General features: G+C 35.5%; 1 protein-coding gene and 1 pseudogene across 8 annotated transcripts in view; one reads left to right on the forward strand and one right to left on the reverse strand.

The window, feature by feature from the left end:
- The window catches only part of CCDC138 (coiled-coil domain containing 138), a 90480-nt gene that overhangs the window by 38937 nt on the left and 24874 nt on the right, over positions 1–26669 (reverse strand). For 7 of the 8 annotated variants that reach the window (XR_011236180.1, XM_069494302.1, XM_069494303.1 and 4 more), the window contains 5 exons: positions 16087–16164; positions 15867–15974; positions 13549–13713; positions 10949–11065; positions 3040–3232 (listed from right to left, as the gene is read on the reverse strand). Coding sequence is in view for 7 of the 8 variants with exons in the window: in XM_069494302.1 (XP_069350403.1) it covers positions 3040–3232; positions 10949–11065; positions 13549–13713; positions 15867–15974; positions 16087–16164 (661 nt within the window). In the remaining variant the exon portion in view is untranslated. The remainder of the gene's footprint in view (positions 1–3039; positions 3233–10948; positions 11066–13548; positions 13714–15866; positions 15975–16086; positions 16165–26669) is intronic. The other variant, XM_069494304.1, reaches the window with a different exon arrangement.
- Positions 6786–7752, forward strand: LOC138399813 (heterogeneous nuclear ribonucleoprotein D-like pseudogene; annotated as a pseudogene).

Here is a 26669-nt window from a genome sequence, read left to right on the forward strand (position 1 = left end):
TGAGCCACTGCGCCTGACAAGAACCAATATTATTTTTTAAAAAACCAATAAATAAAAAGAGAAATCATCTAATAGAAAATAAATCAAGGATATGAACAGGAAATTTACAGAAGAGAAAATGCAAATTTCCAAAAAACATATAAAAAGTGGTCAACCTCACTGTCAGTCAACAGAATGCAAATAAAAATCATTATGTGAAACTATCAATGTGTTTGCCCAATGAGACTGACAAATGTAAAAAATAGCAGTATGTATTATATTGTACATACAATAAATATTGCTGAATGGACATAACAGCTACAGTCTCTCTGAAAAGGAATCTGAAAATACTTGTTAAAATTTAAAATACATATATCCTTTCATGTATCAATCTCACCTTGATAAATTTACTGTACCTAAATAAAATGTTTCAATACTTCATGATATGTATAAAGATATGTATTGTATCATTATTTGTAGTGACAAAAATGAGAAACAATTGGAATATCCCATTGATAGGATGATGATTAAATAACTGTTGCCTAAGAAGTGAAAGAAACTAAACAAAATATATTAAAAATAAGGAATTAGATCTACAGAGATGAACCTGGAGGTTAAGCAGAGGAAACTACAGAGAATATAAATCAGGCTATTAAACACCTCAGGGTTTCCTGGAGAGTCATGCATACTTTTTCTTTCTATTCATAAATAATAGCATTTAAAAATTGTTAATATATGCACATACTATGTTTTTTAGCTTTACTGAAGTATAATTACATACAAAATGTTTCACTTATTTAAAGTACACAATTTGGTGAGTTTTCTCACCTCTGAACCCATCCCCACAACCAGGAAAAATCTGTCACCCCCAAAACCTTTCTCATGCCCTTTGCAATACCTCCCTCTACCACCAACAGTCACCCCCAGGTAATCACTAATTTACCTTCTGTTATTACAGATGATTTTGCATTTCCTAGAATTTTACAATCATACAGAATATACATTTTTATCTCGTTTCTTTCACTTGGCATAACTGAGATTCATTCATTTTGTTGCATGTACAATAGTTTATTCCTCTTTATCGCCTAGTAGTATTCCATTGTGTGGATATAACACCATTTGTTTTTCTATTCACCTCTTGATGGACATTTTGGCTGTTTCTAGTTGGCGCTATTATAAATAAAGTTGCTACGAACAGGCTGTGACCAAGTATGTGTGTGTATATATGCTTTCATTCCTTTTGGGACAATGGAAATGGAGTGGAATGGATGAATCATACAGTAAACAGTATGTTCAACTTTTAATAAACTTCTTAAAAAACAGCCAAAGTGGTCTCCAAAGTGGTGACACCATTTCACATTCCTGCTGGCAATGAATAAGAGTTCCAGGTGTCCTGAATTCTCACAAGCATTTGGTATAGTATCTACTTTTAGTCATTTCACTGATGTGTAATGGTATCGCATTGTGGTTTGAGTCTGCAATTTCCTAACGAGTAATGATGCTGGGCATCTTTATACATGCTTCTTTGCTATTCATATGTCTTCACTGATGAGGTTCTGTTTAAATCTGTTTCCCATTGTTATTGAATTTTCACCTTATTTAGTTGTAAGAAAGTGCTTTATGTATTCTAGATACAAGTCCTTTATCAGATATATGATTTGCAAATAATTTCTCCCACTCTTTGGCTTCCATTTTCATTTCATAAGAGTCTTTTGAAAAACCAAAATTCTTAATTTTGATAAGGTCCAATTTATTAAGTTCTTATAATTCATGCATATTGAATCCTATTTAAGAAAAATTTTCCAAATCCAAGGTCATAAGGTCATTAAAATAGTCTCATGCTTTCTTCTGGAAGTTTAGAGTTTTAACTCCAACTTAGGTTTACAATACATTTCAAGATAATTTTTGTACGTGTTGTAAGAGTTGAGGTACTTTCTTGTTTGTCTGTTTGCATATGGATGTACCATTGTGGCCAGGATTATCCTTTTCTTACTGAATTCCCTGGGCAACTTGTGGAAAAATCACCTGACCATAAATGTATAGGTCTATTTACAGATTCTTTATCCTGTCCCACTGAAAGTTGTTTTGGGCCAGGCGTGGTGGCTCATGCCTGTAATCCTAGCACTCTGAGAGGCCGAGGCGGGAGGATCGCTCGAGGTCAGGAGTTCGAGACCAGCCTGAGCGAGAGCGAGACTCCCGTCTCTACTAAAAATAGAAAGAAATTAGCTGGACAACTAAAAATATATATAAAAAAATTACCCAGGCATGGTGGCACATGCCTGTAGTCCCAGCTACTAGAGAGGCTGATGCAGGAGGATCGCGTGAGCCCAGGAGTTTTGAGGTTGCTGTGAGCCAAGCTGACGCCACGGCACTCTAGCCTGGGTAAGAGTGAGACTCGGTCTCAAAAAAAATAAAACAAAATAAAAGTTATTTTGGCCGGGCGCAGTGGCTCATGCCTGTAATCCTAGCACTCTGGGAGGCTGAGGCTGGAGGATCGTTTGAGCTCAGGAGTTCGAGACCAGTGTGAACAACAGCGAGACCCTGTCTCTACTAAAAATGGAAAGAAATTAGCTGGACAACTAAAAATATATAGAAAAAATTAGCCAGGCATGGTGGCACATGCCTGTAGTCCCAGCTACTTGGGAGGCTGAGGCAGAAGGATTGCTTGAGCCCAGGAGTTTGAGGTTCCTGTGAACTAGGCTGATGCCATGGCACTCTAGCCCAGGTGACACAGTTTTCCAAGCCATTCACTAGTGGAAAATAATAAACTAGCAATTTGAATCTTATGTGGCAAGTAGAACAATAGTGGTAAGCAAAGGGTATTATGGAAACATGACCTAAGAGAATCAACCAGGCTTTCTGGGAGGAGGCAACAATCCAACTAACGACTTTATTTCTCAAATTCAGCAAATACAAGTAGTTTTTTATAATGTGCCATTATAAAACTCAAAATCTCATTCCAAAAATATACAACATATTTGACTACAAAAGAATTGCTTTATTATACAGAATTCTCTCCTGTTTACCAAATTTATACCATAAGAACACGTAAAAGCTTACCTTGAGTGACTGTTTTGAGAACAATTAAGGTTGATAAAAATCTCAGTGGCAAATTGGAGCTCTTAAAAAAAGCAGCTGTCTTTGGTTTATTCTCCACAGAATGCTCTAAAAAATTATCCTGATTTCCTTTAGTTACTACTCCTTTAAATATGTCTTCACCCAATCTCCTCAATGTTGATGTCATAGTTGAATGCTGTTAAAAATATATACGATCTTTGTATATTTATTCATGTTTAGAAAATACTTACCTATTTTAAGTACTACAGTCAAATATATGAACTAAAAGTGAACTTTTTTGCTAATTAAAAGTTGAAAATATGCAAGGTTGGAAAGTGACAGTTTTATAATCAACTTTTAAGAAATTATTTACCTATGACTTTGTATTTTTCTAAAACATGTAAGAACATAAGATCGTGCTATATTTCTGGCACAGAGAAGTGTGACCACAAAAGAGATGAACTCTCAGTTCCTCATTTATCCACCATCACTGACAACTGGCTTATCAGGTACATCTTAACTGTGTTTGCATATGTAAATGACCATCCAGCACCTCACTGCCTTAAGCTCACTCTGCCCATGAAGGTCACAGTGATTCTAAAAACTATTTACAATTTCAAAAGAATAAAATGCTAGGTTAGAATCATGGATAATTCTCACAGAGAATAAACTAAAACAAGAAAATGGGCAAAACAGAAATAATAGCATAGAACTACCCCTAAAATGACATATAATCTAATGGCATTCCACATATCCATTAAGAATCAAATGAAAGGAAACCATTTCAAACTGTTGGAGATGAGTGTGCTTAAACCAGACTCTCCTGTCATTGAGCTTTGTAGCATGGGTATTTGTGACCAACTTGTTCCCAATTCAGTATTGATATTGCAATGTGGATAACAAGTTTCAACTTTTGATTTCAGGATCTAAAATCAGAAACAAATATATTGAGATTTTGTGGGTATCAAAGGCCAAATGATTGGGTGGTAGGAGGCACAAGTAGATCAATCTAACTTAAATATATTGTTGGCTGGGCATGGTGGCTCACACCTGTAATCCTAGCACTTTGGGAGGCCAAGATGGGATGATTGCTTGAGGCCAGGAATTTGAGATCAGCCTGGGAAACATAGCAAGGCCCTGACTCTACCAAAAAAGTAATTTAAAAAATTAGTCGGGTGTGGTGGCACACACCAGTAGTCCTAGCTAATGGGAAGGCTAAGGCAGGAGGATCTCTTGAGCTCAGGAGTTTCAGACCATAGTGAGCTCAGATCATGCCAGTGCACTCCAACCTAGGTGACAGATTGAGACATTATCTCTTTAAAAATAAAAAAAAGTGTGTATGTGTATGTGTGTATGCATATATATATAGTTAAGATTTTTAAAAATAATACATGTGTGTTTTAAAACCTTTGTGTGAAAAAGATAATAGAAAAAATATTTCAAATTTCTATTTATAGTATGCTAAAATGATAGGATTAAGGCCATTTTACTTATTTCTTGCCTTTTTATTATCTCTAATGCTTTACACTACTTTTATAATGAAAAAATAAACTTAAAAATACATGTGTGGCTAGTATTTCCCTTTCATTGAAGAAGACAAAAAGAAATCACAAAAATAGCATTTTTGATTGTAGCTGAAGCTTTACCTAAGGATATAACAATCTTTGCTAAAAGTAATCTAGACCCAAAATGTCTATTTTTCAATTTAAAATCACTCATCATACCAAGAACGAGAAAGATCTCAAACTGAAGGAAGACAATCAAACACTGCCACTATCAATATGACAAGAAGTTAGAATTATCTGACAAAGATTTTAAAGCAGTCATGATAAAATGAGCAATTGCAAACACTTTCAGAAAAATCTCATCAAAGAAAAAGTCCTACTGATAATATATAGAAGAATCAAATGGAAATTTTAGAACTGGAAATACAATAACCAAAATTAAAAAAAAAAAAAAACTCAATAGAAAATGGAGGGGATAGAGGAAAGCATCGGTTAACTGGAAAATAAATCAACAGAAAATACTCAACCTGAACAATTGAAGACAAACTAGAAAAGCAACAACTACCATCACCACTAGAACTTCAAGTAACTGAGAGACCATAATAAGAGATGTAAAATCATGTCATCAGAATCCCAGAAGGGGAGGAAAAATCAGGTAGGGCTGAAAAAATACTTGAAGAAATGATGACTGAAAATATCCCAGATTTGGCAGGAAAAAAAAAAAAAAAAAAGTGTGGATACTGAAGAAGCTGAGCAAACCCCAAACAGGATAAATCTACAGAGATGAACATCAAGACCTATCATTCCTAACCTTGTGAAAACTAAACACAAAATATATATATATGTATAGAGAGCAGCAAGAGTTAAATGACACCTTACATGGGGAACATATTAATAATTCAAACAACAGTAGATTTCTTCTCAGAAACCATGGAGGCTAGAAGGAATTGGCACATTTTGCAAGCACTGAAAGTAAAGAACTGCCATTCCAAAATCTAACACCCAATGAAAATATCCTTCAGGAATGAAAGGATATCAAGATATGTTAAGATAAACAAAAACTAAGAGGATCTGTCATCAGCAGATCTGTCCTAGAAGAACAGATAAAGAGGTTCTCTAGACTGGAAATGATAAAAGAAGGAACTGTGAGAACACCTGGAAGGAAGAAGGAACACAGTAAGCAAAAGTATTGGTAAATCAGTAGACTTTCCCCCTCTTCTTCAGTTTTATAAATTATGTTTGATGGTTGAAGCAAAAATGATGACACTGTCTAATGTTCTAAATGTATGTAGGAAAACATTTAACGCAATTATATTATAAAGGGAGGAGGTTAAGAGATGAAAGGGAGGTAAGGTTTCTACATTTTACTTAAACTGGTAAAATAGCAATACCAGTAGATTATAATAAGTTATTTACACATAATGGTGTAGTGAATCCTTGTAACTTTAAGTTGCCTTGGTATCCATTTTAAATATAAGTTGGGCTTTCTCATACCAGAAGCAGGGCTCAGTCACCCTTAACACAATTTCCAATTCTATACACTCCACCCCCTCAGTGTGGTCGATCCAGGTCTCTTCCTTATACAACTGCTTCCTGGTGACCACTTCCCTGCGGGATAGCTAGATATATCCTACTTGACTTGCCTCACTGACCCTCACACCCTACATGGACTGTGCATATATACCACAGTGACTATCTCTCAGTCAACTGTGTGGCCTCCTGGAACTTGTGCCTACTTGTTTAAACTTGACAATTAAAACTCCTCATGGAAATCTGCTTGGATAACACCCTAAACCTCAGTAAAGGTGTTGATCCATGGGTCCCTCTCTCTCTTTCATCCTGTCTTCACTCCCTGACCTCCATGTGTGGCCTCCAGGTATGCCATGTAACCCCAAGACCTGTAAGTAACAAAATCTTTATTTCCATCTTGTCTTTCTCTTAATCATTGGAGGAATGCTTTCCATCTTAAAGATCCTAAATTAAACCAAATGTAATACCAAGAAGAACTACATAAAAAGCTATTCAGAGATTACCTCAAAACACTATAGATAAATGAAAATGTTAACCCACAAGAAAGCAGAAAAAAGAAACAAAAGAAATAAAAACAGAAACAAAAAAAAAGGTTAACAAAAAATAAAGTTACAGTTTAAGCCCTAACATACCAGTAAGTACATTAATTGTAAATGGCCTAAAAACACCAATTAAGACACCGAGATGATACAACGCTCCACCACCACGACCCGGACCACGCGCCAGCACCCCTCTGCCGACAGCGCCGCCGCCATGGAGGACACGAACAAGTACAGCAACACAGAGGAGTTCGCAGAGGGATCCAAGATCAACGTGAGCAAGAACCAGCAGGATGACGGTAAAATGTTTATTGGAGGCTTGAGCTGGGATACAAGCAAGAAAGATCTGACTGAGTATTTGTCTCGATTTGGGGAAGTTGTAGACTGCACAATTAAAACAGATCCAGTCACTGGAAGATCACGACGATTTGGATTTGTGCTTTTCAAAGATGCTACTAGTGTTGATAAGGTTTTGGAGCTGAAAGAACACAAACTGGATGGCAAATTGATAGACCCCACAAGGGCCAAAGCTTTAAAAGGGAAAGAGCCCCCTAAAAAGGTTTTTGTGGGTGGATTGAGCCCAGATACTTCTGAAGAACAAATTAAAGAATATTTTGGAGCCTCTGGAGAGAAAGAAAATATTGAACTTCCCATGGATACAAAAACAAATGAAAGAAGAGGATTTTGTTTTATCACATACACAGATGAAGAGCCAGTGAAGAAACTGTTAGAAAGCAGATACCATCAAATTGGTTCTGGGAAGTGTGAAATCAAAGTTGCACAACCCAAAGAAGTATATAGGCAGCAACAGCAACTACAAAAAGGGGGAAGAGGTGCTGCAGCCAGTGGACGAGGTGGTACTAGGGGTAGAGGCCAAGGTCAGGGCCAAAACTGGGACCAAGGATTTATTATGATCAAGGATATGGAAATTACAATAGTGCCTATGGTGGTGATCAAAACTATAGTGGCTATGGTGGATATGATTATACTGGGTATAACTATGGGAACTATGGATATGGACAGGGATATGCAGACTACAGTGGCCAACAGAGCACTTACGGCAAGGCATCTCGAGGGGGTGGCAATCACCAAAACAATTACCATCCATACTAAAGGAGGACATTGGAGAAAACAGGAGGAGATGCTAATGTAACTTATCTTGCAGAATGACATTGAAGATTGGTCTTCTGTTGATCTAAGATGATTATTTTGTAAAAGACTTTCTAGTGTACAAGACACAACTGTGTCCAACTGTATATAGCTGCCAATTAGTTTTCTTTGTTTTTACTTTGTCCTTTGCTCTCTGTGTTATGACTCAATGTGGATTTGTGTTTATATGCATTTTGTTTGTATGATTTCATGTTAAACCTCAAATAGATGCTTCCTTATGTGATTGTTAAAAAAAAAAAAAAAAAGACATAGCTTAACAAAGTTGATTAAGAAAAAAATCCAAGCTGGTTGCAGTAGCACACATCTGTACTCCCAGCTATTCAGGAGGCTGAAGCAGGAGGATCGCTTGAGTCCAGGAGTTTGAAGCCAGACTGAGCAAAATAGTGAGATTCCCCCATCTCTTAAAAAAGAAAAAAGCAAGCAAACAATAAAAAAAAAAAAAAAAACCCAAAGAACCTAGCTACATGGTGCCTATAAAAAAAACCCACCTCATTTCAAATATAACGATATAACCATGTCAAAGCAAAAGAATGGAAAAAGATATATCATGATAACATGAATCAAAGGAAAGCAGAGTGGCTATATTAGTGTCAGATAAAGTGACTTCAGTGGCAAAGAAAACCATCCAAGACATAGAAGGACATTATAAAATGGTAAAAGGGCCAATCCACCAAGAAAATATAACAATCCTAAATGTATATGCACCAAGCAACAGAGTTACAACATATATGAGGCAAAAACAGATGAAACTAATAGGAGAAACATATAAATCTACAATGATAGTTGGAGAATTCAATAGCCATCTCTCAACAATTAATAGAACAATTAGATAAAATATTAGCAAGGATATAAAACAACTCACAAACACCATCAACCAATAGGATTAAACTGACATTTATGCAACAAACCACCCAACAACAGAATACATATCCTGAGCCACAAAACAACCTCAACAATACAACTAAACTAGAAAAACAGAAAGGTAACAAAATGACCTACAACAAACTACTAAATAATTCATGGGTCAAAGAGGAAGTATCAAGGGAAATTAAAAAATGCATGAAATTGAATGTAAATGAAAATGCAACATATCAAAATTTGTGAAACATGCTTAAAGCAGGGCTGACAGGAAAATAACACTAAATGTATATATTAAAAAAGAAGAAAAGTCTCAAGTCAATAATCTAAGTTTTTACTTCAGTAATCTAGAAAAGTGAGAGGAAAATAAATCCAAAGCAAGCAGAAGTAAGGAAATAATAAAGAAATCAATGAACCTGAAAACAGAAAAATAGAAAAAAAATCAATGAAAGACATGATCCTTTGAAAGATCAATAAAATAGATAAATTTCTAGCAGAAATGACAAAGAAAGAAGACAAGAATTACCCTTATCAGAAATGAAATAGGGCTATCACTACAGATACTGAAGATATCAAAAGGATAAGAGAATACTATGAAATACTCCACACACATAAATTTGACTAGACAAAATGGTTCAACTACTCAAAAAGCACCAACTATTAGAAATCACTAATATGAATTACTTAATTAGAAGAGCCTTATAGCTATTAAGGAACTTGAATTCATAATTTAAAACCTCCCCCAAAAGAAATCTGAAGGTCTGGGCAGTTTCACTGGAGAATTCTACCAGATGTTTAAATAAGAATTAACACTAACTCTATATAATTTCTTCCATAACATAAAAAGGATGGAATACTTCTCAATTCATTTTATGAACCTAGCTTACCCTCATACAAAATCAGACAGTTCAAAACAAATAAAACTATAGACCAATATCTCTCATTAATACAGATGCAAAATTCCTTAACAAAATATTAGCAAACAGAATTCAACAATATATAAAAAGAATTAAACAGCACAACCAAGTAGCTTTCTTCTGGGGATGCATGGCTGATTCAATATTTGAAAGAGAATGTAATCTACCATATTAACAAGGTAAAGATGAAAAAAAAAAAAATCACATGATCTCATCAACCAATGCAGAAAAAGCATTGAAAAAATTCAACATGCATTCAAGATAAAAACCTCAGAGAAACAGGAAAAAGGAGGAACTAACTCAACTTGAGAAAAAAGCATCTATAAAAATGCCACAACTAATATTATACTTAATGGTGACAGAGTGAATATTTCCCCTAAGATGGGGAACAAGGGAAGAATGTCTGCTCACCACTCAAATTCAACATTCTGGTAAAAATTCTAGCTAAGAAAATTAAAGGCATATATAGAGAAAACAAAAAAATCCCCATTTGCATATAACATGATAGTCTGTAGAAAATCCAAAGGAATCTTCAAGAAAACTCCTCCAGTTAATAAGGTCAAGGTCACAGGATACAAAATAAACTGAAAAATCAATTATATTTGTATATAGTATCAATGATCACATGAACATCAAAATTAAAAAGACAGTACCAATTAAAACCATTCAAAAAACTCAAATACTCAGCTGAAAATCTAAAAAAAAAAAAAAAAAAAAAAAAAAGCACAAGAATTTTATGCTGGCCGGGCGCGGTGGCTCACGCCTGTAATCCTAGCACTCTGGGAGGCCGAGGCGGGTGGATCGCTCGAGGTCAGGAGTTCGAGACCAGCCTGAGCAAGAGTGAGACCCCGTCTCTACTAAAAATAGAAAGAAATTATCTGGCCAACTAAAATATATATATATACAAAAAATTAGCCGGGCATGGTGGCACATGCCTGTAGTCCCAGCTACTCGGGAGGCTGAGGTAGTAGGATCGCTTCAGCCCAGGAGTCTGAGGTTGCTGTGAGCTAGACTGACGCCACGGCACTCACTCTAGCCCGGGCAACAGAGCGAGACTCTGTCTCAAAAAAAAAAAAAAAAAAAAAAAAAAAAAAGAATTTTATGCTGAGAACTATACAACACTGATGAAAGAAATCCAAGTTTTAATAAGTGAAGAGACATTTTTTGTTCATGAATTGGGAGACTCACACAGTAAAGATGTCAATTATTCTAAAATTGATATACAGGTTTAATGCAATCTCTATCACAATCCCAGCAAGATATCTTATAGGTAGAGAAGATTATTCCAAAATATAAAGAGAACACATGCAAAAAAAAAAAAAAAAGAAAAAAATCAAGAAAAATAATATTAAATAGAATATTACTTGAAGATAGATTCCTATTAATCAATTACCTGTGTTCCAGCATCTAGCTGCCTTAGTGACCAATATATAAATTTTACAAAGGGCTCGTGAAGTTTGGCGTTCACAAATGGCATCCACTGTAGCTGCTCTGTCATCACAGGCAAAAGCTAAAGATAAAATGATGGAAAATATAAAGGCACAGTATTTTTAGATGTCTGAAATCAATTACCATAATTTGCTAGAAATTATATTAAAAAAAAGAAAAAAGAAGAGTTTTCCAACAAAAAAATCTTCACTTTAAAACCATATGTAATACAATATGGCAATATATACTTGACATTTTAAATATGTATTTCCTTTTGTCCAGCAATAGCACATCTGGTTTAAGAAGATTAACCTATACCAAGATAGTCTCTGAACCTTAAATGGTTAAATAAATTTATAATACATAAATAATTATGAAAAATGATGAACCTAGGTTTAAATTTATTGCCCCGGCATATTCTGGGATGAAAAAAGTGGTTACCAAAGAGCAAATGGAATAAAGATCCCAATATGTAAAATATGGCTATATGAATAATGGAAAAGAGATATATGAAAGAATCTGATAAAAACATTAAAGCAATAGGATCAAGATGGCTGACTAAACACAGGTAGTATATGCCTCCTCCACAAAGAAGAACCATAATAGTAAAATAGATATATTTTGAACAGATCATCTAAGAGAGAAAGCCTAGATGATGCAGGACTTCACTCAGGGACGTAGTACAGTTTAAAGTGATGGGGGAGTCAGGGGTCCTCCAGCACTTGGATTCATCAGAGGAGTGACGGGATGAACCAAAAATAAGGAGAGGGTTCAAGGCAGTTTTTCTGGCTGGGGACTGGGTGAGAGCCAGGAGAAGCTACTGGACATAGGGAAACAGTAAGTGAGAACCCCCCAGGGCTCCACACTCCAAAACAGGCTTCTACAATCTTGGTTATGAGAGAGTATTTTGACTCATGCAGGCCTTGGGCCTAACGTAGGAAGCTGCCTAGAGATTGCACAGAGATGTTGTTCCAGAAAGGGAACCCATACAAAATCCCACAGATATCCAAGCCTATAGCACCTACAACCGGGCACTATTTTAAGAGCCTGGGAGGATCTATAGACATGGCTGCTGCTGCTGCACTACTCTGAGGAGACAGGGGACCCTGGGGGTTCCCATACAACTCTGGGAAGGTCCCCATTACCATGCTGTGGGCTGCTGTTGAGTCTTGAGGGCTTTGCCCTCATTAATGGATCAATCCATTTATGGATTAATGGATTATCATGAGAATGGGACTGGCAGCATTAGAAGGGGAAGAGAACCTGAGCTAGCACACTCAACCTTCTTATCACGTGATACTCTGTGCCGCCTTGGGACTATACAGAGAGTCCCAACCAATAAGAAGGCACTCACCAAACAGCCTCTCAACCTTGGACTTAGCCTCCATAACTGTAAGAAATAAATTCCTTTTACTTATAAATTACCCAGTTTCAGCCATTCTGCTATAAGCAACAGAAAACAGACTAAGACACCATGTAACATAACATATTGACAGGTTCCAGGGATTAAGATATGAATATCTATGGGGACATTATTCTCCCTAACATAAGAGATATTTACGAGAAACTTTGCAGATAAGGATGAAAACTGGAAATAATTTACTAAAACAAAAACCCTAGCCTGTATTTAATAATCATGAAGTTATTCTTGAAAATATGTTAAAACAAACAAATAAAAAACTTTAGATGTCTACGTTTAAATTTTCATGTATTTCTTATGGAATATCACTGTCAATCTCTAAAGACCTTTTATGCTAATTAGAAATAATGAGTGCTAATATTCAAATTAATGTCTGTAATTTAACCACTCATTTCTTGTTGTTAATGATTAGTTCCCTGAAAATAGACTTTTTGCCCCTTAATGCCAAAAGACAAATTAAAAATTATTCTAGTGGGTTTTGAATCCTAAAATGATGTGCAGGATGAATTGTTCACACACTGATTATTTGTTTAATCTAATATACAATTTCAGCATTCTGGAGTATAATCAGTCCTCCGTATGCATGGGTTCCACACCTATGGATTCAACCAACCACAGAGAAAGAATATTTTTTTTAAAAATTGGTTCTGTACTGAACATGTACAGAATTTTGTTCTTTGTCATTATTCTAAATAATAGAGTACAACAACTATTTACATAGCAATTACATTGTATTAGGTATTATAAGTAATCTATAATATACAGGAGTATCCAGGAGTATGTGAATAGGTTATATGCAAACACTACTCCATTTGATTATCAGGGATTTGAAGGATTTTAATAGCCATGGGAAGTCCTAGAACCAATCCCACACAGATACTGAGGGACAACCTATATTTTAAATGTTTGGTCTCTACTTTAAAAAGTAGAATGTTAAAAATTCCCATCATATTAACAAAAATAAAAGTATAAATTAATTTTAATTAAGTCTGAAATGAATTTTTTCAAAACTCAGTTATGCATATGATCAATTTTCTATCAAAAATACTTTCAATAATTTTTCACTTGTAAAATATACCATAGGCTTTTCCTTTTTAAAATTTTCATATCTTCTGAGTCATGTATTTCAAATTAAAAAAACAAACCTTTACACATTTTTCCTGAATATCATTTCTCTGAGAAGCAAATGTGAGTAAAGGCTTTTCACCGTCCATTCCAGATTCTTCATGTTTCACTTTGCTAAGATGATGATCCGAAATCCAATCCATGAAGACAGTTAAAAGTTCATAAGCTTGTCCATTAAGTGGTACCTGTACGTCAAAAATTAAATCATTTATTCCAGTTCACAACTTCATAAAACTTCAAAGGCAAGCCTTAAATTTGGTAAGTGATTATAGAAAAATTTACCTAAAGTGCTTCACTAAAATATATGTTTAAGAACAGAACTTCTCCAAACAAACAAAAGAAATTCCAAGTCAAACATTGCTAATTATAATATTAAAAACATGCTAAATGCTGGCTGAGAAAAGGCAGGAAAACCTATCATAATACGGAAATGGTAAGAACTGCATCTTATGACTAAAATTAAAACTTTTCATAAAAGTTCTTTATCCACAGGCCAGGCATGGTAGTTCACATCTATAATAATCCCAGCACTTTGGGAGGCTGAGGCAGGAGGATTGCTCAAGGCCAAGAGTTCGAGACCAGCTTGGGCAACATAGTAAGACCTCATCTCTACAAAAGGTAAAAAATATTAGCGTAGTGGTATATGCTTGCAGTCCCAGCTACTTAGGAGGATCGCTTGAGCCCAAGAATTTGAGGTTACAGTGCTATGATCAGGCCACTACACTCCAGCCTGGTCACTAAGCAAGACCCTACCTCTAAAAAAAAACAAACAAGTTTTTTACCCAAAAGTAAAATTGGCCTTAACTCAAGAGCATGAACCATTATAAAGAAAAGATTCTAAAAAATTTAAAGATTTACAAAGCTAAAGAATTTCCACTATGGAACTTTATATTTTCCAACAGTATAAGTTGTTACTTTTTTGGCTTTAAAGTATAACATCATATGAACATAATATGAAAATTTTTTCCTGGAAATTATTTTCTGAGATCCTACGAAAATGAAAGGCAAAAGGTTAAGAACCAGATGCCTCAAATAATTTATAGATTAGACTGATTTTAGTATTTCTTCAAAACACAATCTTCCTTTAAGCAGGGAACTAAGGTATATTTAATTGGTTTTTAAAAAATCTGAAAAGACAGAGAAATAAAAAAGCAAATTAATAAAAAGACAACATTAAGAAGATAGCAATCCACAAAAACAGAATTAGATGACTGAAAACAAATCATCAGTACCTGGGTATGAAATCTCTACCTTTTCCAATTTACTTTATATAAAGAACTAGAAAATTTATCAAAATGATTAAAGCCCACAATAAGATAACACTGCATACCCATTAGAAGGGTCAAAATGAAAAAGACTGAAAACACCAAATGCTGGCAAGGCTGTAGAGCGACCAGAACTTTCATACACTGTTAGTAGGAGTACAAAATGGTACACTTTTAAAAACTGGCAGTTTCTCAAAAACATACATCTATCTACCTTATGACCCAGAAATTGCAGTTTGGTATATATCTAAGAGAAATGAAAATGAATATCCACAAATACCCTCTATATGAGTATTTGTAGCAACTCTACACATAATAGACAAAAACTATTAACAGTTCAGAAGTATGCCAACAGAAGAATGAATAAACAAAGTATGATATATTCAGACAATGGAATGCTACTGAGTAACACAAACTACTAAAACACCCAGCATTATGTTGGGAAAAGAAATCTTATACAGATGATTATCAACTATACAAGTCCATTGACGAAAGTTCTAAAATAGGCAAAACTAATTCATGGTGGCAGAAATCAGATCAACAGCTGCTTCTGGCAGGAAAGAATGACCAGGAAGGGGACAGGGGATCTTTCCAGGGTAATAGAAATTCACTATATTTGGTTGTAGGTTACATGAGTAAAAGCATTTGTCAACTGATCAAACTTTACACATAAGGATTTGTGTATCATGTTACTGTATTAATTTATGCCTCAAGTTAGAAAAATTATCAGGGAGAAAAAAAATACATGGAGTCCATTCGGGAATGTGTTGCAGAATTCATAGAAAAATAACACCAAACGCTTGTGGAGTCTCAAAACATACCAAGCAATAAAGCTGCTGTTAACTTTAAGTTGTTGTGATTTGTCAGTGTTACTGTACCTGAACACTGCTGACACTGTTTTGTTTTTTCAAATAAAAGTACCCTGTAAATATTCTAAAAATATTTCCCAGTAAAAGAATTTATGGTGAATCCTTTCATGCCAAAAAGAATGTTTGCTAAATGACAGAAAAAAGAATAGAGAACAAATTAAATTTTCTTGGCTTTCCATTGGAGAAATTCCAATCATATCATACCTTGTAAGTTTTTGAAACTGGTACTTTTTCTTGTTTTAAACTTTTCACTTCATGAGCAGCATGGGAATTTCCCTTCAATCTCTGTATTGTCATATATTCATACTTCCTCTGCAACAGTATATATATCCACAAATTAAAGAACAATTGTATCAAAAGTGAGTAAATTCAAATGCAATCATTTTAAAATTCACTTTTATCTCGGGAAGAGCAGGTAACTTACCTGTAAATTATCTAAACGAGCTTGAACTCTTTTAGCCTGAATCTCCATCTTCCTGTTTTCTTCACTTACTTCATTTAACTAAAAGAGAAAAAAGTTAGACATTTCAATATAAACCTTAAACTGGTTTCATACTAAGGGCTTCTCAACCTACTATCTAATCTGGTCTATATAACCAAGCAATGTAACAAAACAGAGGCAACATTCATGATTAAATTAGATCACAGCTAAAGTTTGCCATTTTTCCCTAAAACATTAATAGTGTCTAAGAAAGTTTACTGTATTCTAGGAAAAACTTACAAGACTCAAGATGTCTTTTTTTTTTTTTTTAATTTTATTACTGGGGTACAAACGTTTGATTATGTGAATTGTTTTTGTACTATCTGAGTCAAAGTTATACGTGTGCCCATCCCCTAAATAGTGTGCACCGTACATGTTAAGCGTGAATTTGCTCATCCCCTCCTCCGCCTTCCACCTGCTTGATTTCTGATGAATGTTATTTCTATATGTGCACGTAAGTGTTGACTGATTAATGGTGAGTACATGTGGTGTTTATTTTTCCATTCTTATGATACTTCACTTAGAAGAATGGTCTCCAGCTCCATCCAGGATAATACAAGAGGTATTAGTTCACCATTTTTATGCCTGAGTAATATTCCATGGTATATACCACAGTTTATTAATCCACTCATGGACTGATGGGCACTTGGGCTGTTTCCACATCTTTGCAATTGTGAATTGTGCTGCTATAAACATTCAGGTGCAGGTGTCTTCTTTATAAAAAGTCTTTTTTTCCTTTGGATAAATACCCAGCAGTGGGATTGCTGGATCAAATGGTAGTACCACCTTTAGTTCTTTGAGGTACCTCCATACTGCTTTTCATAGACGTTGTACTAGTTTGCAGTCCCACCAGTAGTAAGGAAGTGTTTCTATCTCTCTGCATCCACACTAGCATCTGTTGTTTTGGGACTTTTTGGTAGGAGCCATTCTCACTGGAGTTAAGTGATATCTCATTGTGATTTTGATTTGCATTTCCCTGATTAGAGATGTTGAGTATTTTTTCATGTTTGTTGGTCATTAGTCTATCTTCTTTTGAAGTTTCTTTTCAAGTCTTTTGCCCACTTTTTAATGGAGTTGTTAGATTATTTTTCTTGCTGATTTGATTATGTATAGATTCTAGTTATCAGCCCTTTATCAGATATATAGCATGCAAATATTCTCCCCATTCTATAGGCTGTCTATTTGCTCTAATGATTGTTTCCTTGGCTGCGCAGAAGCTTTTTAATTTAATCAGGTCTCAATTATTTATTTTTGATGATGCTGTGATTGCCTTTGGGGTATTCTTCATAAATTCTGTGCCTATAAGAGTTTTTCCAATATTTTCTTCTACAATTCTTATAGTTTCATGCCTTAGGTTTAAGTCTGTTATCCATTGTGAGTTGATTTTTGTGTGTGATGAGAGATGCAGATTTTGTTTCAGTCTTCTACATGTGGTTATCCAATTTTCCCAGCACCATTTACTGAATAGGGATTCTTTTCCCCAGTGTATGTTTTTGTCTACTTTGTCAAAGATTGGATGCCTATATGAGGATGGTTTTATATTTGAGTTCCTTGTCCTGATCTGCTGGTCTATGTCTCTGTTCTTGTGCCCCTACCATGCTGTTTTGGTTACTATGGCCTCATAGTATAGTTTGAAGTCTGGAAAATTGATGCCTCCCAAATCGTTCTTTTTGCTTAAGGTTGCTTTGGCTATACAGAGTCTTCTCTGGTTCCATACAAAGCATAGAATTATTTTTTCTAGATCTGTGAAAAACAATGTTGATATTTTAATAGGGATTGCATTGAATCTGTACATCACTTTGGGTAATATAGACATTTTAACAGTGTTGAGTCTACCGATCAGGACTTAACTTCAAAATGATAAAAGCCATATGTGACAAACGCACAGCCAACATTATACTGAACAGGGAGAAATTGAAAGCATTCCCGCTTAGACCTGGAACCAGACAAGGTTGCCCTCAATCACCACTTCTATTCAACACAGTGCTGGAAGTCCCATACGAATGGGGGCAGAAGAGGTCAAACTTGTTCTTTGCTGATTATATGATCCTATATCTGGATTCTGCCAAGACACTACTGGAATTGATGAACAAACTCAGCAAAGTCTCAGATTACAAAATCAATGTCTATAAATCAACAGAATTCCTAAACACCAACAATAGTCAAGGTAAGAACCAAATCAAAGACTCCATACCTTTCACAATAGCAACAAAGAAAATAAAATACCCAGGAATATATTTAACTAAGGAGGTGAAAGACCTCTATAGGGAGAAATCCAGACGTCTTAATAGCATATATTTTTGGCTGGGTGCAGTGGCTCACACCTGTAATCCCAGCATTGTGAGAAACTGATGTGGGAATACTGCTTGAGGCCAGGTGTTCAAGACCAGCCAGGGCAACATGAGATCTTGTCTCTACAAAAAAATTTTTTTAAAAATTAGCCAGGCTTGTTGGGATACACCATGTGCCTATAGTCCTAGCTAGGGGAGGCTGAGGCAAGAGAATTATTTGAACCCAGGAATTTGAGGCTGCAATGAACTATGATCAGGCCACTGTACTCCAGCCTGCCAGCCTGGGGGACAGAGTGAGACTCTGTATCTTAAAAAAAAAAAAAAAAAAAAAGTATATTTTAGTGGGAAACTTTCTCAAGTAAAATTTTTACTGAACTAGAACACATATAAAGAAATGTATATGAATATAAGTATGTAGTGCAATGAGTTATTGGGATTGTATTTTATATATATACACATACACACACAATGGGAAAAACTGACATCTTTACAATATTGAGTCTTCCCATTCATGCACATAACATATCTTCAATTTATTTAGGTCTTCTTTTTTTTTTTTGAGACAGAGTCTTGCTCTGTTGTCCAGGCTAGAGTGAGTGCCGTGGCATCAGCCTAGCTCACAGCAACCTCAAACTCCTGGGCTAAAGCGATCCTATTGCCTCAGGCTCCCGAGTAGCTGGGACTACAGGCATGCACCACCATGCCCAGCTAATTTTTTCTATATATATTTTTTAGTTGGCCAGATAATTTCTTTCTATTTTTAGTAGAGACGGGGTCTCACTCTTGCTCAGGCTGGTCTCGAACTCCTGACCTCGAGCGATCCACCTGCCTCAGCCTCCCAGAGTGGTAGGATTACAGGCGTGAGCAACCGCACCCGGCCCAAGGTTTTCTTTATTTTCTTTTAATAATATTTTGTAGTTTTAAGTATAGGTATCTTACACAACTTTCTTTAGATTTAATCCTGGGTATCCAATGATTTTTTTATGATATTACCTATGGTATCTTTCAATAAATAGCATTATCTGATCATTGTTGATATATAGAAATAGACTAAATTTATGTATATTGAACTCACATCCAGAGATTCTGCTATACTTAATTCTAAGAGTTTGTCTATTATACACTCTTTTAGATACCTATGGTACATGTAAACTGTGAATGAGTATTATTAATATCTCCTCCCTTTCCAATCCTTACAGTTTTTTCCCTTATTGCTTTGACTAGAACTTTCATGTCTAGTCTTGACTAGAACTTTCAATTTTCAATAGAAGTGGTAACAGCAAGCACATTTATTTTGTTTTGCTCTCAAAGGGAAAAGCTTTCAATAACTTACCATTAAATATCATTTTGTTGTTGGATGTTTTTATAGGTACTCTATCAGATTTAAGAAATTCTCTTCTTTTACTAGTTACTATCATGAGTTGTTGCTAAATTTTATACCAATAGAAATTGTCATATAATTTTTCTCTTTTTATTAGATAATGCATTAATTTTCAAAGGTTGATCCATCCAAGTTTTCCTGGACTAAATGCTGCTAAGTTGTGTATGTATGTATCACATTTTATGTATCACTGGATTCAGTTTACTAATATTTTAAAATTTTTGTACCTATATTTCTGAGACAGACTGTATACATTGTTCCTTTCTTATAATGTCAAGGTTTAGCTTCAAGGTTATGCTGGCTGTATACAACAAGTAAAAGAAATTTCTTCTCTTGTTCTATTCCATGTTTGAGGTATGTAGTATTTCCTCCCTAAAAGCCAGACAAAAGTCTTCTGCTGCTTCGTTGAAGGTAAGGTGCTGTTTTTTTCTCTGACCACTTTAAGATTTTCTCTTTATCTACAGTTTTTAAGAGTCCTAAAATGATGTGCCTACATACAGTTTTCTTTAATCTTAATCCTGCTTAGTAACACAGTTTCTTAAATCTGTAGTTGAAATCTTTTACTAGTTTTTAAAAATTCTTGTTTATTGTATCTTCATATATTTGGCTTTTGCCCCATTCTCTTTCTTCTCCTTATGGAACTCCCATTTATTAAACTTCTTAACTATGTACTACATGTCTCTTTCCTAAATTTTCTATTTTCTTCACTCAATGCTTCAATGTGGAGACTTTTTACGAAACTATCTTCCAGTTCACTAATCCTTTCTTCTTCTGTATCTCATCTGTTGTTAAACCCATTCATTAGGTCAGCGATATGGTTGACTAAAAGTGTCTGGTCCTTCTCCCCTCCAGCAATGAAGGACCAAATCAATGAATAAACAACTCACATTCAACTCCAGTGTCTGACAGAGAGCACCGGAGTATACAGGTAAGCAATGGCAAGATCCCTGTGGAGTACGAAAGCCCAGGAGGGGAGCACAGAGAGGTGAGTAAGGCACCTGGCTTCTGCTGCCCTGCTCCCCCACTGGGATTGGCTCATAGCCAGGAAGGACTTCCCCTTCCAGGGAAAAGGTAAGCAGAAGGCCCCCACCAACTGTACATTCTTCACAGGCCCTGAGCCCAGTTTGAGGAACTGCCTAGAAATCATGCAGCTGCATTATTCCAGAGTAGGAACACATGTTGTACACTCTCCAAACCCCTGTGACCCAAGCTGCTGCAACATGGAGCCATCTTCAAACCACAGCCACTGCTGAAGTGTGCCTTGTTCTGAAGGCCAATAGCCATTGGACTTCTCCAGCCCTGGGCTCCACTGTCATTCCACCAAGCCCACACAGGTGGCACAACACTACAACTCAAGCTGCTTGGAACTCAGGCCCAAGAACTGTCTTGACTTTGATCATACACAGTGGAGAAGCCAACACCAGGCAAGCAGAAATGACACACATCTGCACATCAGGTTGGAAAAATAGTCTGTCAAACCTTCACCTTGCGAGTCCACCTGGCACCCCTGATTGGAAAAACAATTTAGTGGACCTGCACCCAATGAGCCGGACCCTAAGTCACTGAATTGCCATGCGCTCACATCCCTGGCTGTAGAAACAGGCCAATGGACCCTCCTCCAGTGTACTCACCCCCAAACCAGCTAAACCAACTGAATCAACATGCACACCCGCAGCTAGAGAAACAGCCCAGCAGGTGTGATCCCCAACAAGCTGGTCACTGAACTGTCCAACCCATTGCCTGCATGCATGTGCTCCTAGCCTGAGAACCAGCCTGGGAGGCCTGCCCCAGCAAAGCTATGCCGCCACCACAAACTCCTACAGCCTAGCCCATTGAGGCACTTGCAAAGATCACTAACATGAATTACAGTTAAAGAAACTGTATGGAGACTACCGTGTCCACCCAGAACCAAAGCCAATGCACCCCACCCAAACAACACCTTAGGACCCATCCACAGGAATAAACTTTTCCCTACAAAAGCTACTTTATAAAACTAAAAAAGGCAACTGTTCCTCCACGTGCACAGATACCAACATAGGGAAACAAGAAAAGTGAAAATGCAAGGAAACATGACACTGCCAAAATAATAATTCTCTAGTAACAGACCACCCTCAAAACAGAAAAATTATAAATTCCATAAAAGGAATTCAAAATAACGATCTTAAGGAAACCCAGTGAGATACAATACAGATAAACATTTTGATGAAATAAAAGATACAACTCATGATCTGAAGGAGAAATTCAACAAAGAAATAGACATCATTAAAAGAAATACACAGACATCTTGGAGCTGAAGAATTCAACGAATGAAATTAAAAATATAATTGAAAGAGTCAACAACAGAATAATACATGAATCAGAAAAGACAATTTATGAAATTGAAGACATGTCTTTTGAAACAGCACAGGTAGATCACAAAAAAAAGAAAGAAAGAAAAGAATGAAGAAAGCCTACAGGACTTATGAGACACTCTTAAGTAATCAATTTTTGCATTATGAGTTACAGAAGAAGAGATGGAAAAAGGTGTAGAAAACCTATTTAATAAAATAATAGCTGAAAATTTCCCATGTGAGGAGAGATATGGACATTCAGATCCAAGAAGCTTATAGGTTCCCAAATAGATTTAACCCCAAAAAAGCCCTCCCCAAGGCACATTATAGTCAAATTATCAAAAGACAAAGACAAAAAGAGAATTCTAAAAACATCAACAGAAAAATGTCAAGTCACATATAAGGCAATCATCCTCATTAGAATAACAGCAGATTTCTCCAAAGAAACTTTACAGGCCAAGAGAGAATAGGATAATATATTCAAAATGCTGGGGGAAGGCCGGGCGCGGTGGCTCACGCCTGTAATCCTAGCACTCTGGGAGGCCAAAGCAGGAGGATCACTCGAGGTCAGGAGTTCCAAGACCAGCATGAGCAAGAGCAAGACCCCGTCTCTATTAAAAATAGAAAGAAATTATCTAGCCAACTAAAAAATATATATAGAAAAAATTAGCTGGGCATGGTGGTGCATGCCTGTAGTCCCAGCTACTCGGGAGCCTGAGGCAGTAGGATCGCTTAAGCCCAGGAGTTTGAAGTTGCTGTGAGCTAGGCTGATGCCACGGCACTCACTCTAGCCTGGGCAACAGAGCAAGACTCTGTCTCAAAAAAAAAAAAAAAAAATGCTGGGGAAAAAAGGCTGTCAGCCAAGAATACCCATCAAAACTATCCTTCAGAAATAAAGAAGAAATAAAATCTTTCTCAGTAAAGCAAACACTGAAGAAATTCATCACTAGACCAGCCTGACAAGAAATGCTTAAGGGTGTCCTACATCTAAAAGTGAAAGAATGGTAACTACCACCATGAAAACACGTGATAGCATGAAACTCAATGATAGAGCAGATACATAAATGACAACGAGAAAGAATAAAAACCGTATCACTACAGAAAACGATCAAACCATAAAGGAAAACAATAAGAGGAAAAAAGGAAAAAAACATATTCAAAACACCAGAAAACAATGAACAAAATGACAGGAGTAAGTCCTCACCTATCAGTAATAAACTTAAATGTGAACAAATTCCCCAATTAAAAGATTTAGACTAGCCAAATAAATTAAAAAAAAATACCCACAAATATGTTGCCTACAAGAAACTTGCTTCACCTGTAAAGACACACATAGACTAAAAGTGAAGGCATCGAAAAACATATTCCACGTAAACGGAAACTAAAACCAAGCAGAAGTAGCTATAATTATAACAGATAAAATAGACTTGAAGTCAAGATCTAGAAAAAGAGACAAAGGTTGTTCTATGATAATAAAGGAATAAATTCAGCAAGAGGATATAACAATTCTAAATATATTTGTGTATATTATACATACATATGCACCCAACACTGGAGCACCCAGATATATAAAGTAAATGTTACTAGATCTAAAGGGAGAGATAGAGTCTAATACTCTAATAATGGGAGAATTCAACACTCCACTCTCCATACTGGGCAGATCACTAGATTGAAAACCAACAAAGAAATATCAGATTTACACTGTACTATAGACCAAATGGACTTAACAAATATTTATAGAACATTTCATCCAAGAGCTCCAAATACACATTCTTTTTTCTTCAGCATATAGAATACTCTCCAGGACTGACCATATGTTAGCCCACAAAACTGGTCTCAACAAATTTTTAAAAATTCAAAATTGTATCAATATCTTCTAACCACAGTGGAATAAAACTAGAAATCAGTAACAAAAGAAACTTTAAAAGATATACAGATACATGAAAACTAAACAATATGCTCCTGAACAACCCATGGGTCAATGAAGAAATTAAGAAAAATTTAAAATTTCTGGAAACAAATGGAAATGGAAACACAAACATCCCAAACCAATGGGATATTGAAAAAGCAGTATTAAGAGGAAAGTTTACAATAAATGCCTACATCAAAAAAGTAGAAAGATTTCAAATGAATTACCAAATGATGCACCTCAAGAAACTCAAAGATCAAGAACAAACCAAAGCCAAAATTAGAAGGAAAGAAAGATCAGAGCAGAAATAAACTAGAGATTAAAAACAATATAAAAGATCAACAACAGAAAAAGTTGGTGTTTTCAAAAGACAAACTCAGCAAACCATTAGCTAGACAAAATAAGAAAGAAAGAGAAAAGACCCAAATAAAATCAAACCAAAAGGAGACATTACAACTTATACCACAGAAACACAAAGGATCATTAGAGTCTACTATGAACAACTATACAGCAACAAATTGGAAAACCTAGAGGAGACAGATAAATTCCTGAAAATATAGGACCTACTAAGACTGAACCAAGAAAAAATGAAAAGCCAGGACAGACCAATAACGAGTAATAAGACTCAACCAATAATAAAAAGTCTCCCAGCAAAGAAAAGCCTAAATAGCTTCACTGCCGAATTCTACCAAACTTTTAAAAAAGAACTAATATCAATTCTTCTCAAATTGTTCCAAAACACTGAAGTGAAGGGAATTCTTCCAAAGTCATTCTACAAGGCCACCATAACCCTGATGCCAATACCAGGCAAGGACACAATATAAAAACTACAGGCCAATATTCCTGATAAATATAGATGCAAAAATCCTCAACAAAATATCAGCAAAACAAATTCCACAGCACATCAAAAAGAATATACACCATAATCAAGTGATATTTATCTAAGATATACAAGGAAGATTCATTGTAAGCAAATCAGTAAATGTGATACATCACATCAACAGAATGAAGGACAAAAACCATATGATCTCAATAGACGCAGAAAAAGTATTTGATGAAATTCAACATCCTTTCATGATGAAAGCTCTCAACAAAATAGGTATAGAAGGAAAAACCTCAACATATTAAAAGGCATACATGACAAACCCACAGCTAACATCAAACTGAACAGGGAAAATCTGAAAGCCTTTCCTCTAAGAACTGGAACAAGAGAAGGATACCCACTCTCACCTCTTTTATTCAATATAGTATTGGAAGTACTAGCCAGAGCAATTAGGTAATAGAAAGAAATAAAGAGCATATACATTAAAAAGAATCCTTGTTGCAGATGACATGCTTTTATATATTAATAAAAAGCCTAGACACTCTACCAAAAAACTCTTAGAACTGGTAAACAAATTCAATAAAGTTGCAGTATACAAAAATGAATATACAAAAATCAATAGTGTTTCTATATACCAACAACTAACTAACTAGCTGAAAAATAAAACAAAGGAATCTCAAGTACAATAGCCACAAAAAAACCTCCAAAATACTTAGAAATAAATTTAACAATGAAGGTGAAAGATTTCTATAAAGAAAATTATAAAACACTGAGGAATGAAATTAAGGAGGACACAAAAAAATGGAGGTATCTCATGTTCACGAAATAGAAGAATACTGTTAAAAAGACACTACCCAAACTGATCTACAGATTAAATACAATCTCTATCAAAATACCAACAACATATAAAAATACCAATGACATTCATAAATAGAAAAACCAATCCTAAAATTCACGTGGAACCAAGAAAGACCCCAAATAGCCAATGCAATCCTGAGCAAAAATAATAAAGCTGGAGGCATTACACTACCTGACTTCAAAATAGCGTACAAAGCTATAGTAACCACAACAGCATGGTACTGGCATAAAACCAGACACACAGACTAATGGAACATAATAGAGAATCCAGAAATATTAATAAATCCACATGTAACAGCCAACTGATTTTTGACAAAGGTGCCAAGAACACTCACTGGGGAAAGAACAGTCTCCTGAATACATGGTGCTGGGAAAACTGGATATCCATATGCAGAAGAATGCAACTAAACCCCTACATATCACCATTTACAAAAATCAACTCAAAATGGATTAAAGACCCAAAACTACGGAACTACTTGAAGAAAACATAGGGGAAATGTTTCGGGACCCTGGCCTACGCAAAGATTTTATGAATAAGAACTCAAAAGCACAGGCAACAAAAGCGAACAGACAAATGGGATTATATCAAACTAAAAAGCTTTACATGGCAAAGGAAATAATCAACAAAGAGACAACCTGCAGAATGGGAGAAAATATTTGTGAACTATTCATCTGACAAGGGATTAAGATCCAGAATATAGCAGAAACTCAATTCAACAGCAAAAAGACAAATAATCCAAATAAAATGGGTAAGTGATCTGAATAGACATTTCTCAAATGAAGGCATACAAATGGCCACAAAGTATATGAAAAAATGCTCAGCATCACCAATTACCAGGGAAATGCAAATCTAACCCATGATGAGATATCATCTCATCCCAGTCAGAATGGCTATTATCAAAAAGAGAAAAAATAATAAACGCTGGTGAGGATG

This window comes from Eulemur rufifrons, chromosome 19 (assembly GCF_041146395.1).
Source record: "Eulemur rufifrons isolate Redbay chromosome 19, OSU_ERuf_1, whole genome shotgun sequence".
Classification (NCBI taxonomy): Eukaryota; Metazoa; Chordata; class Mammalia; order Primates; family Lemuridae; genus Eulemur; species Eulemur rufifrons.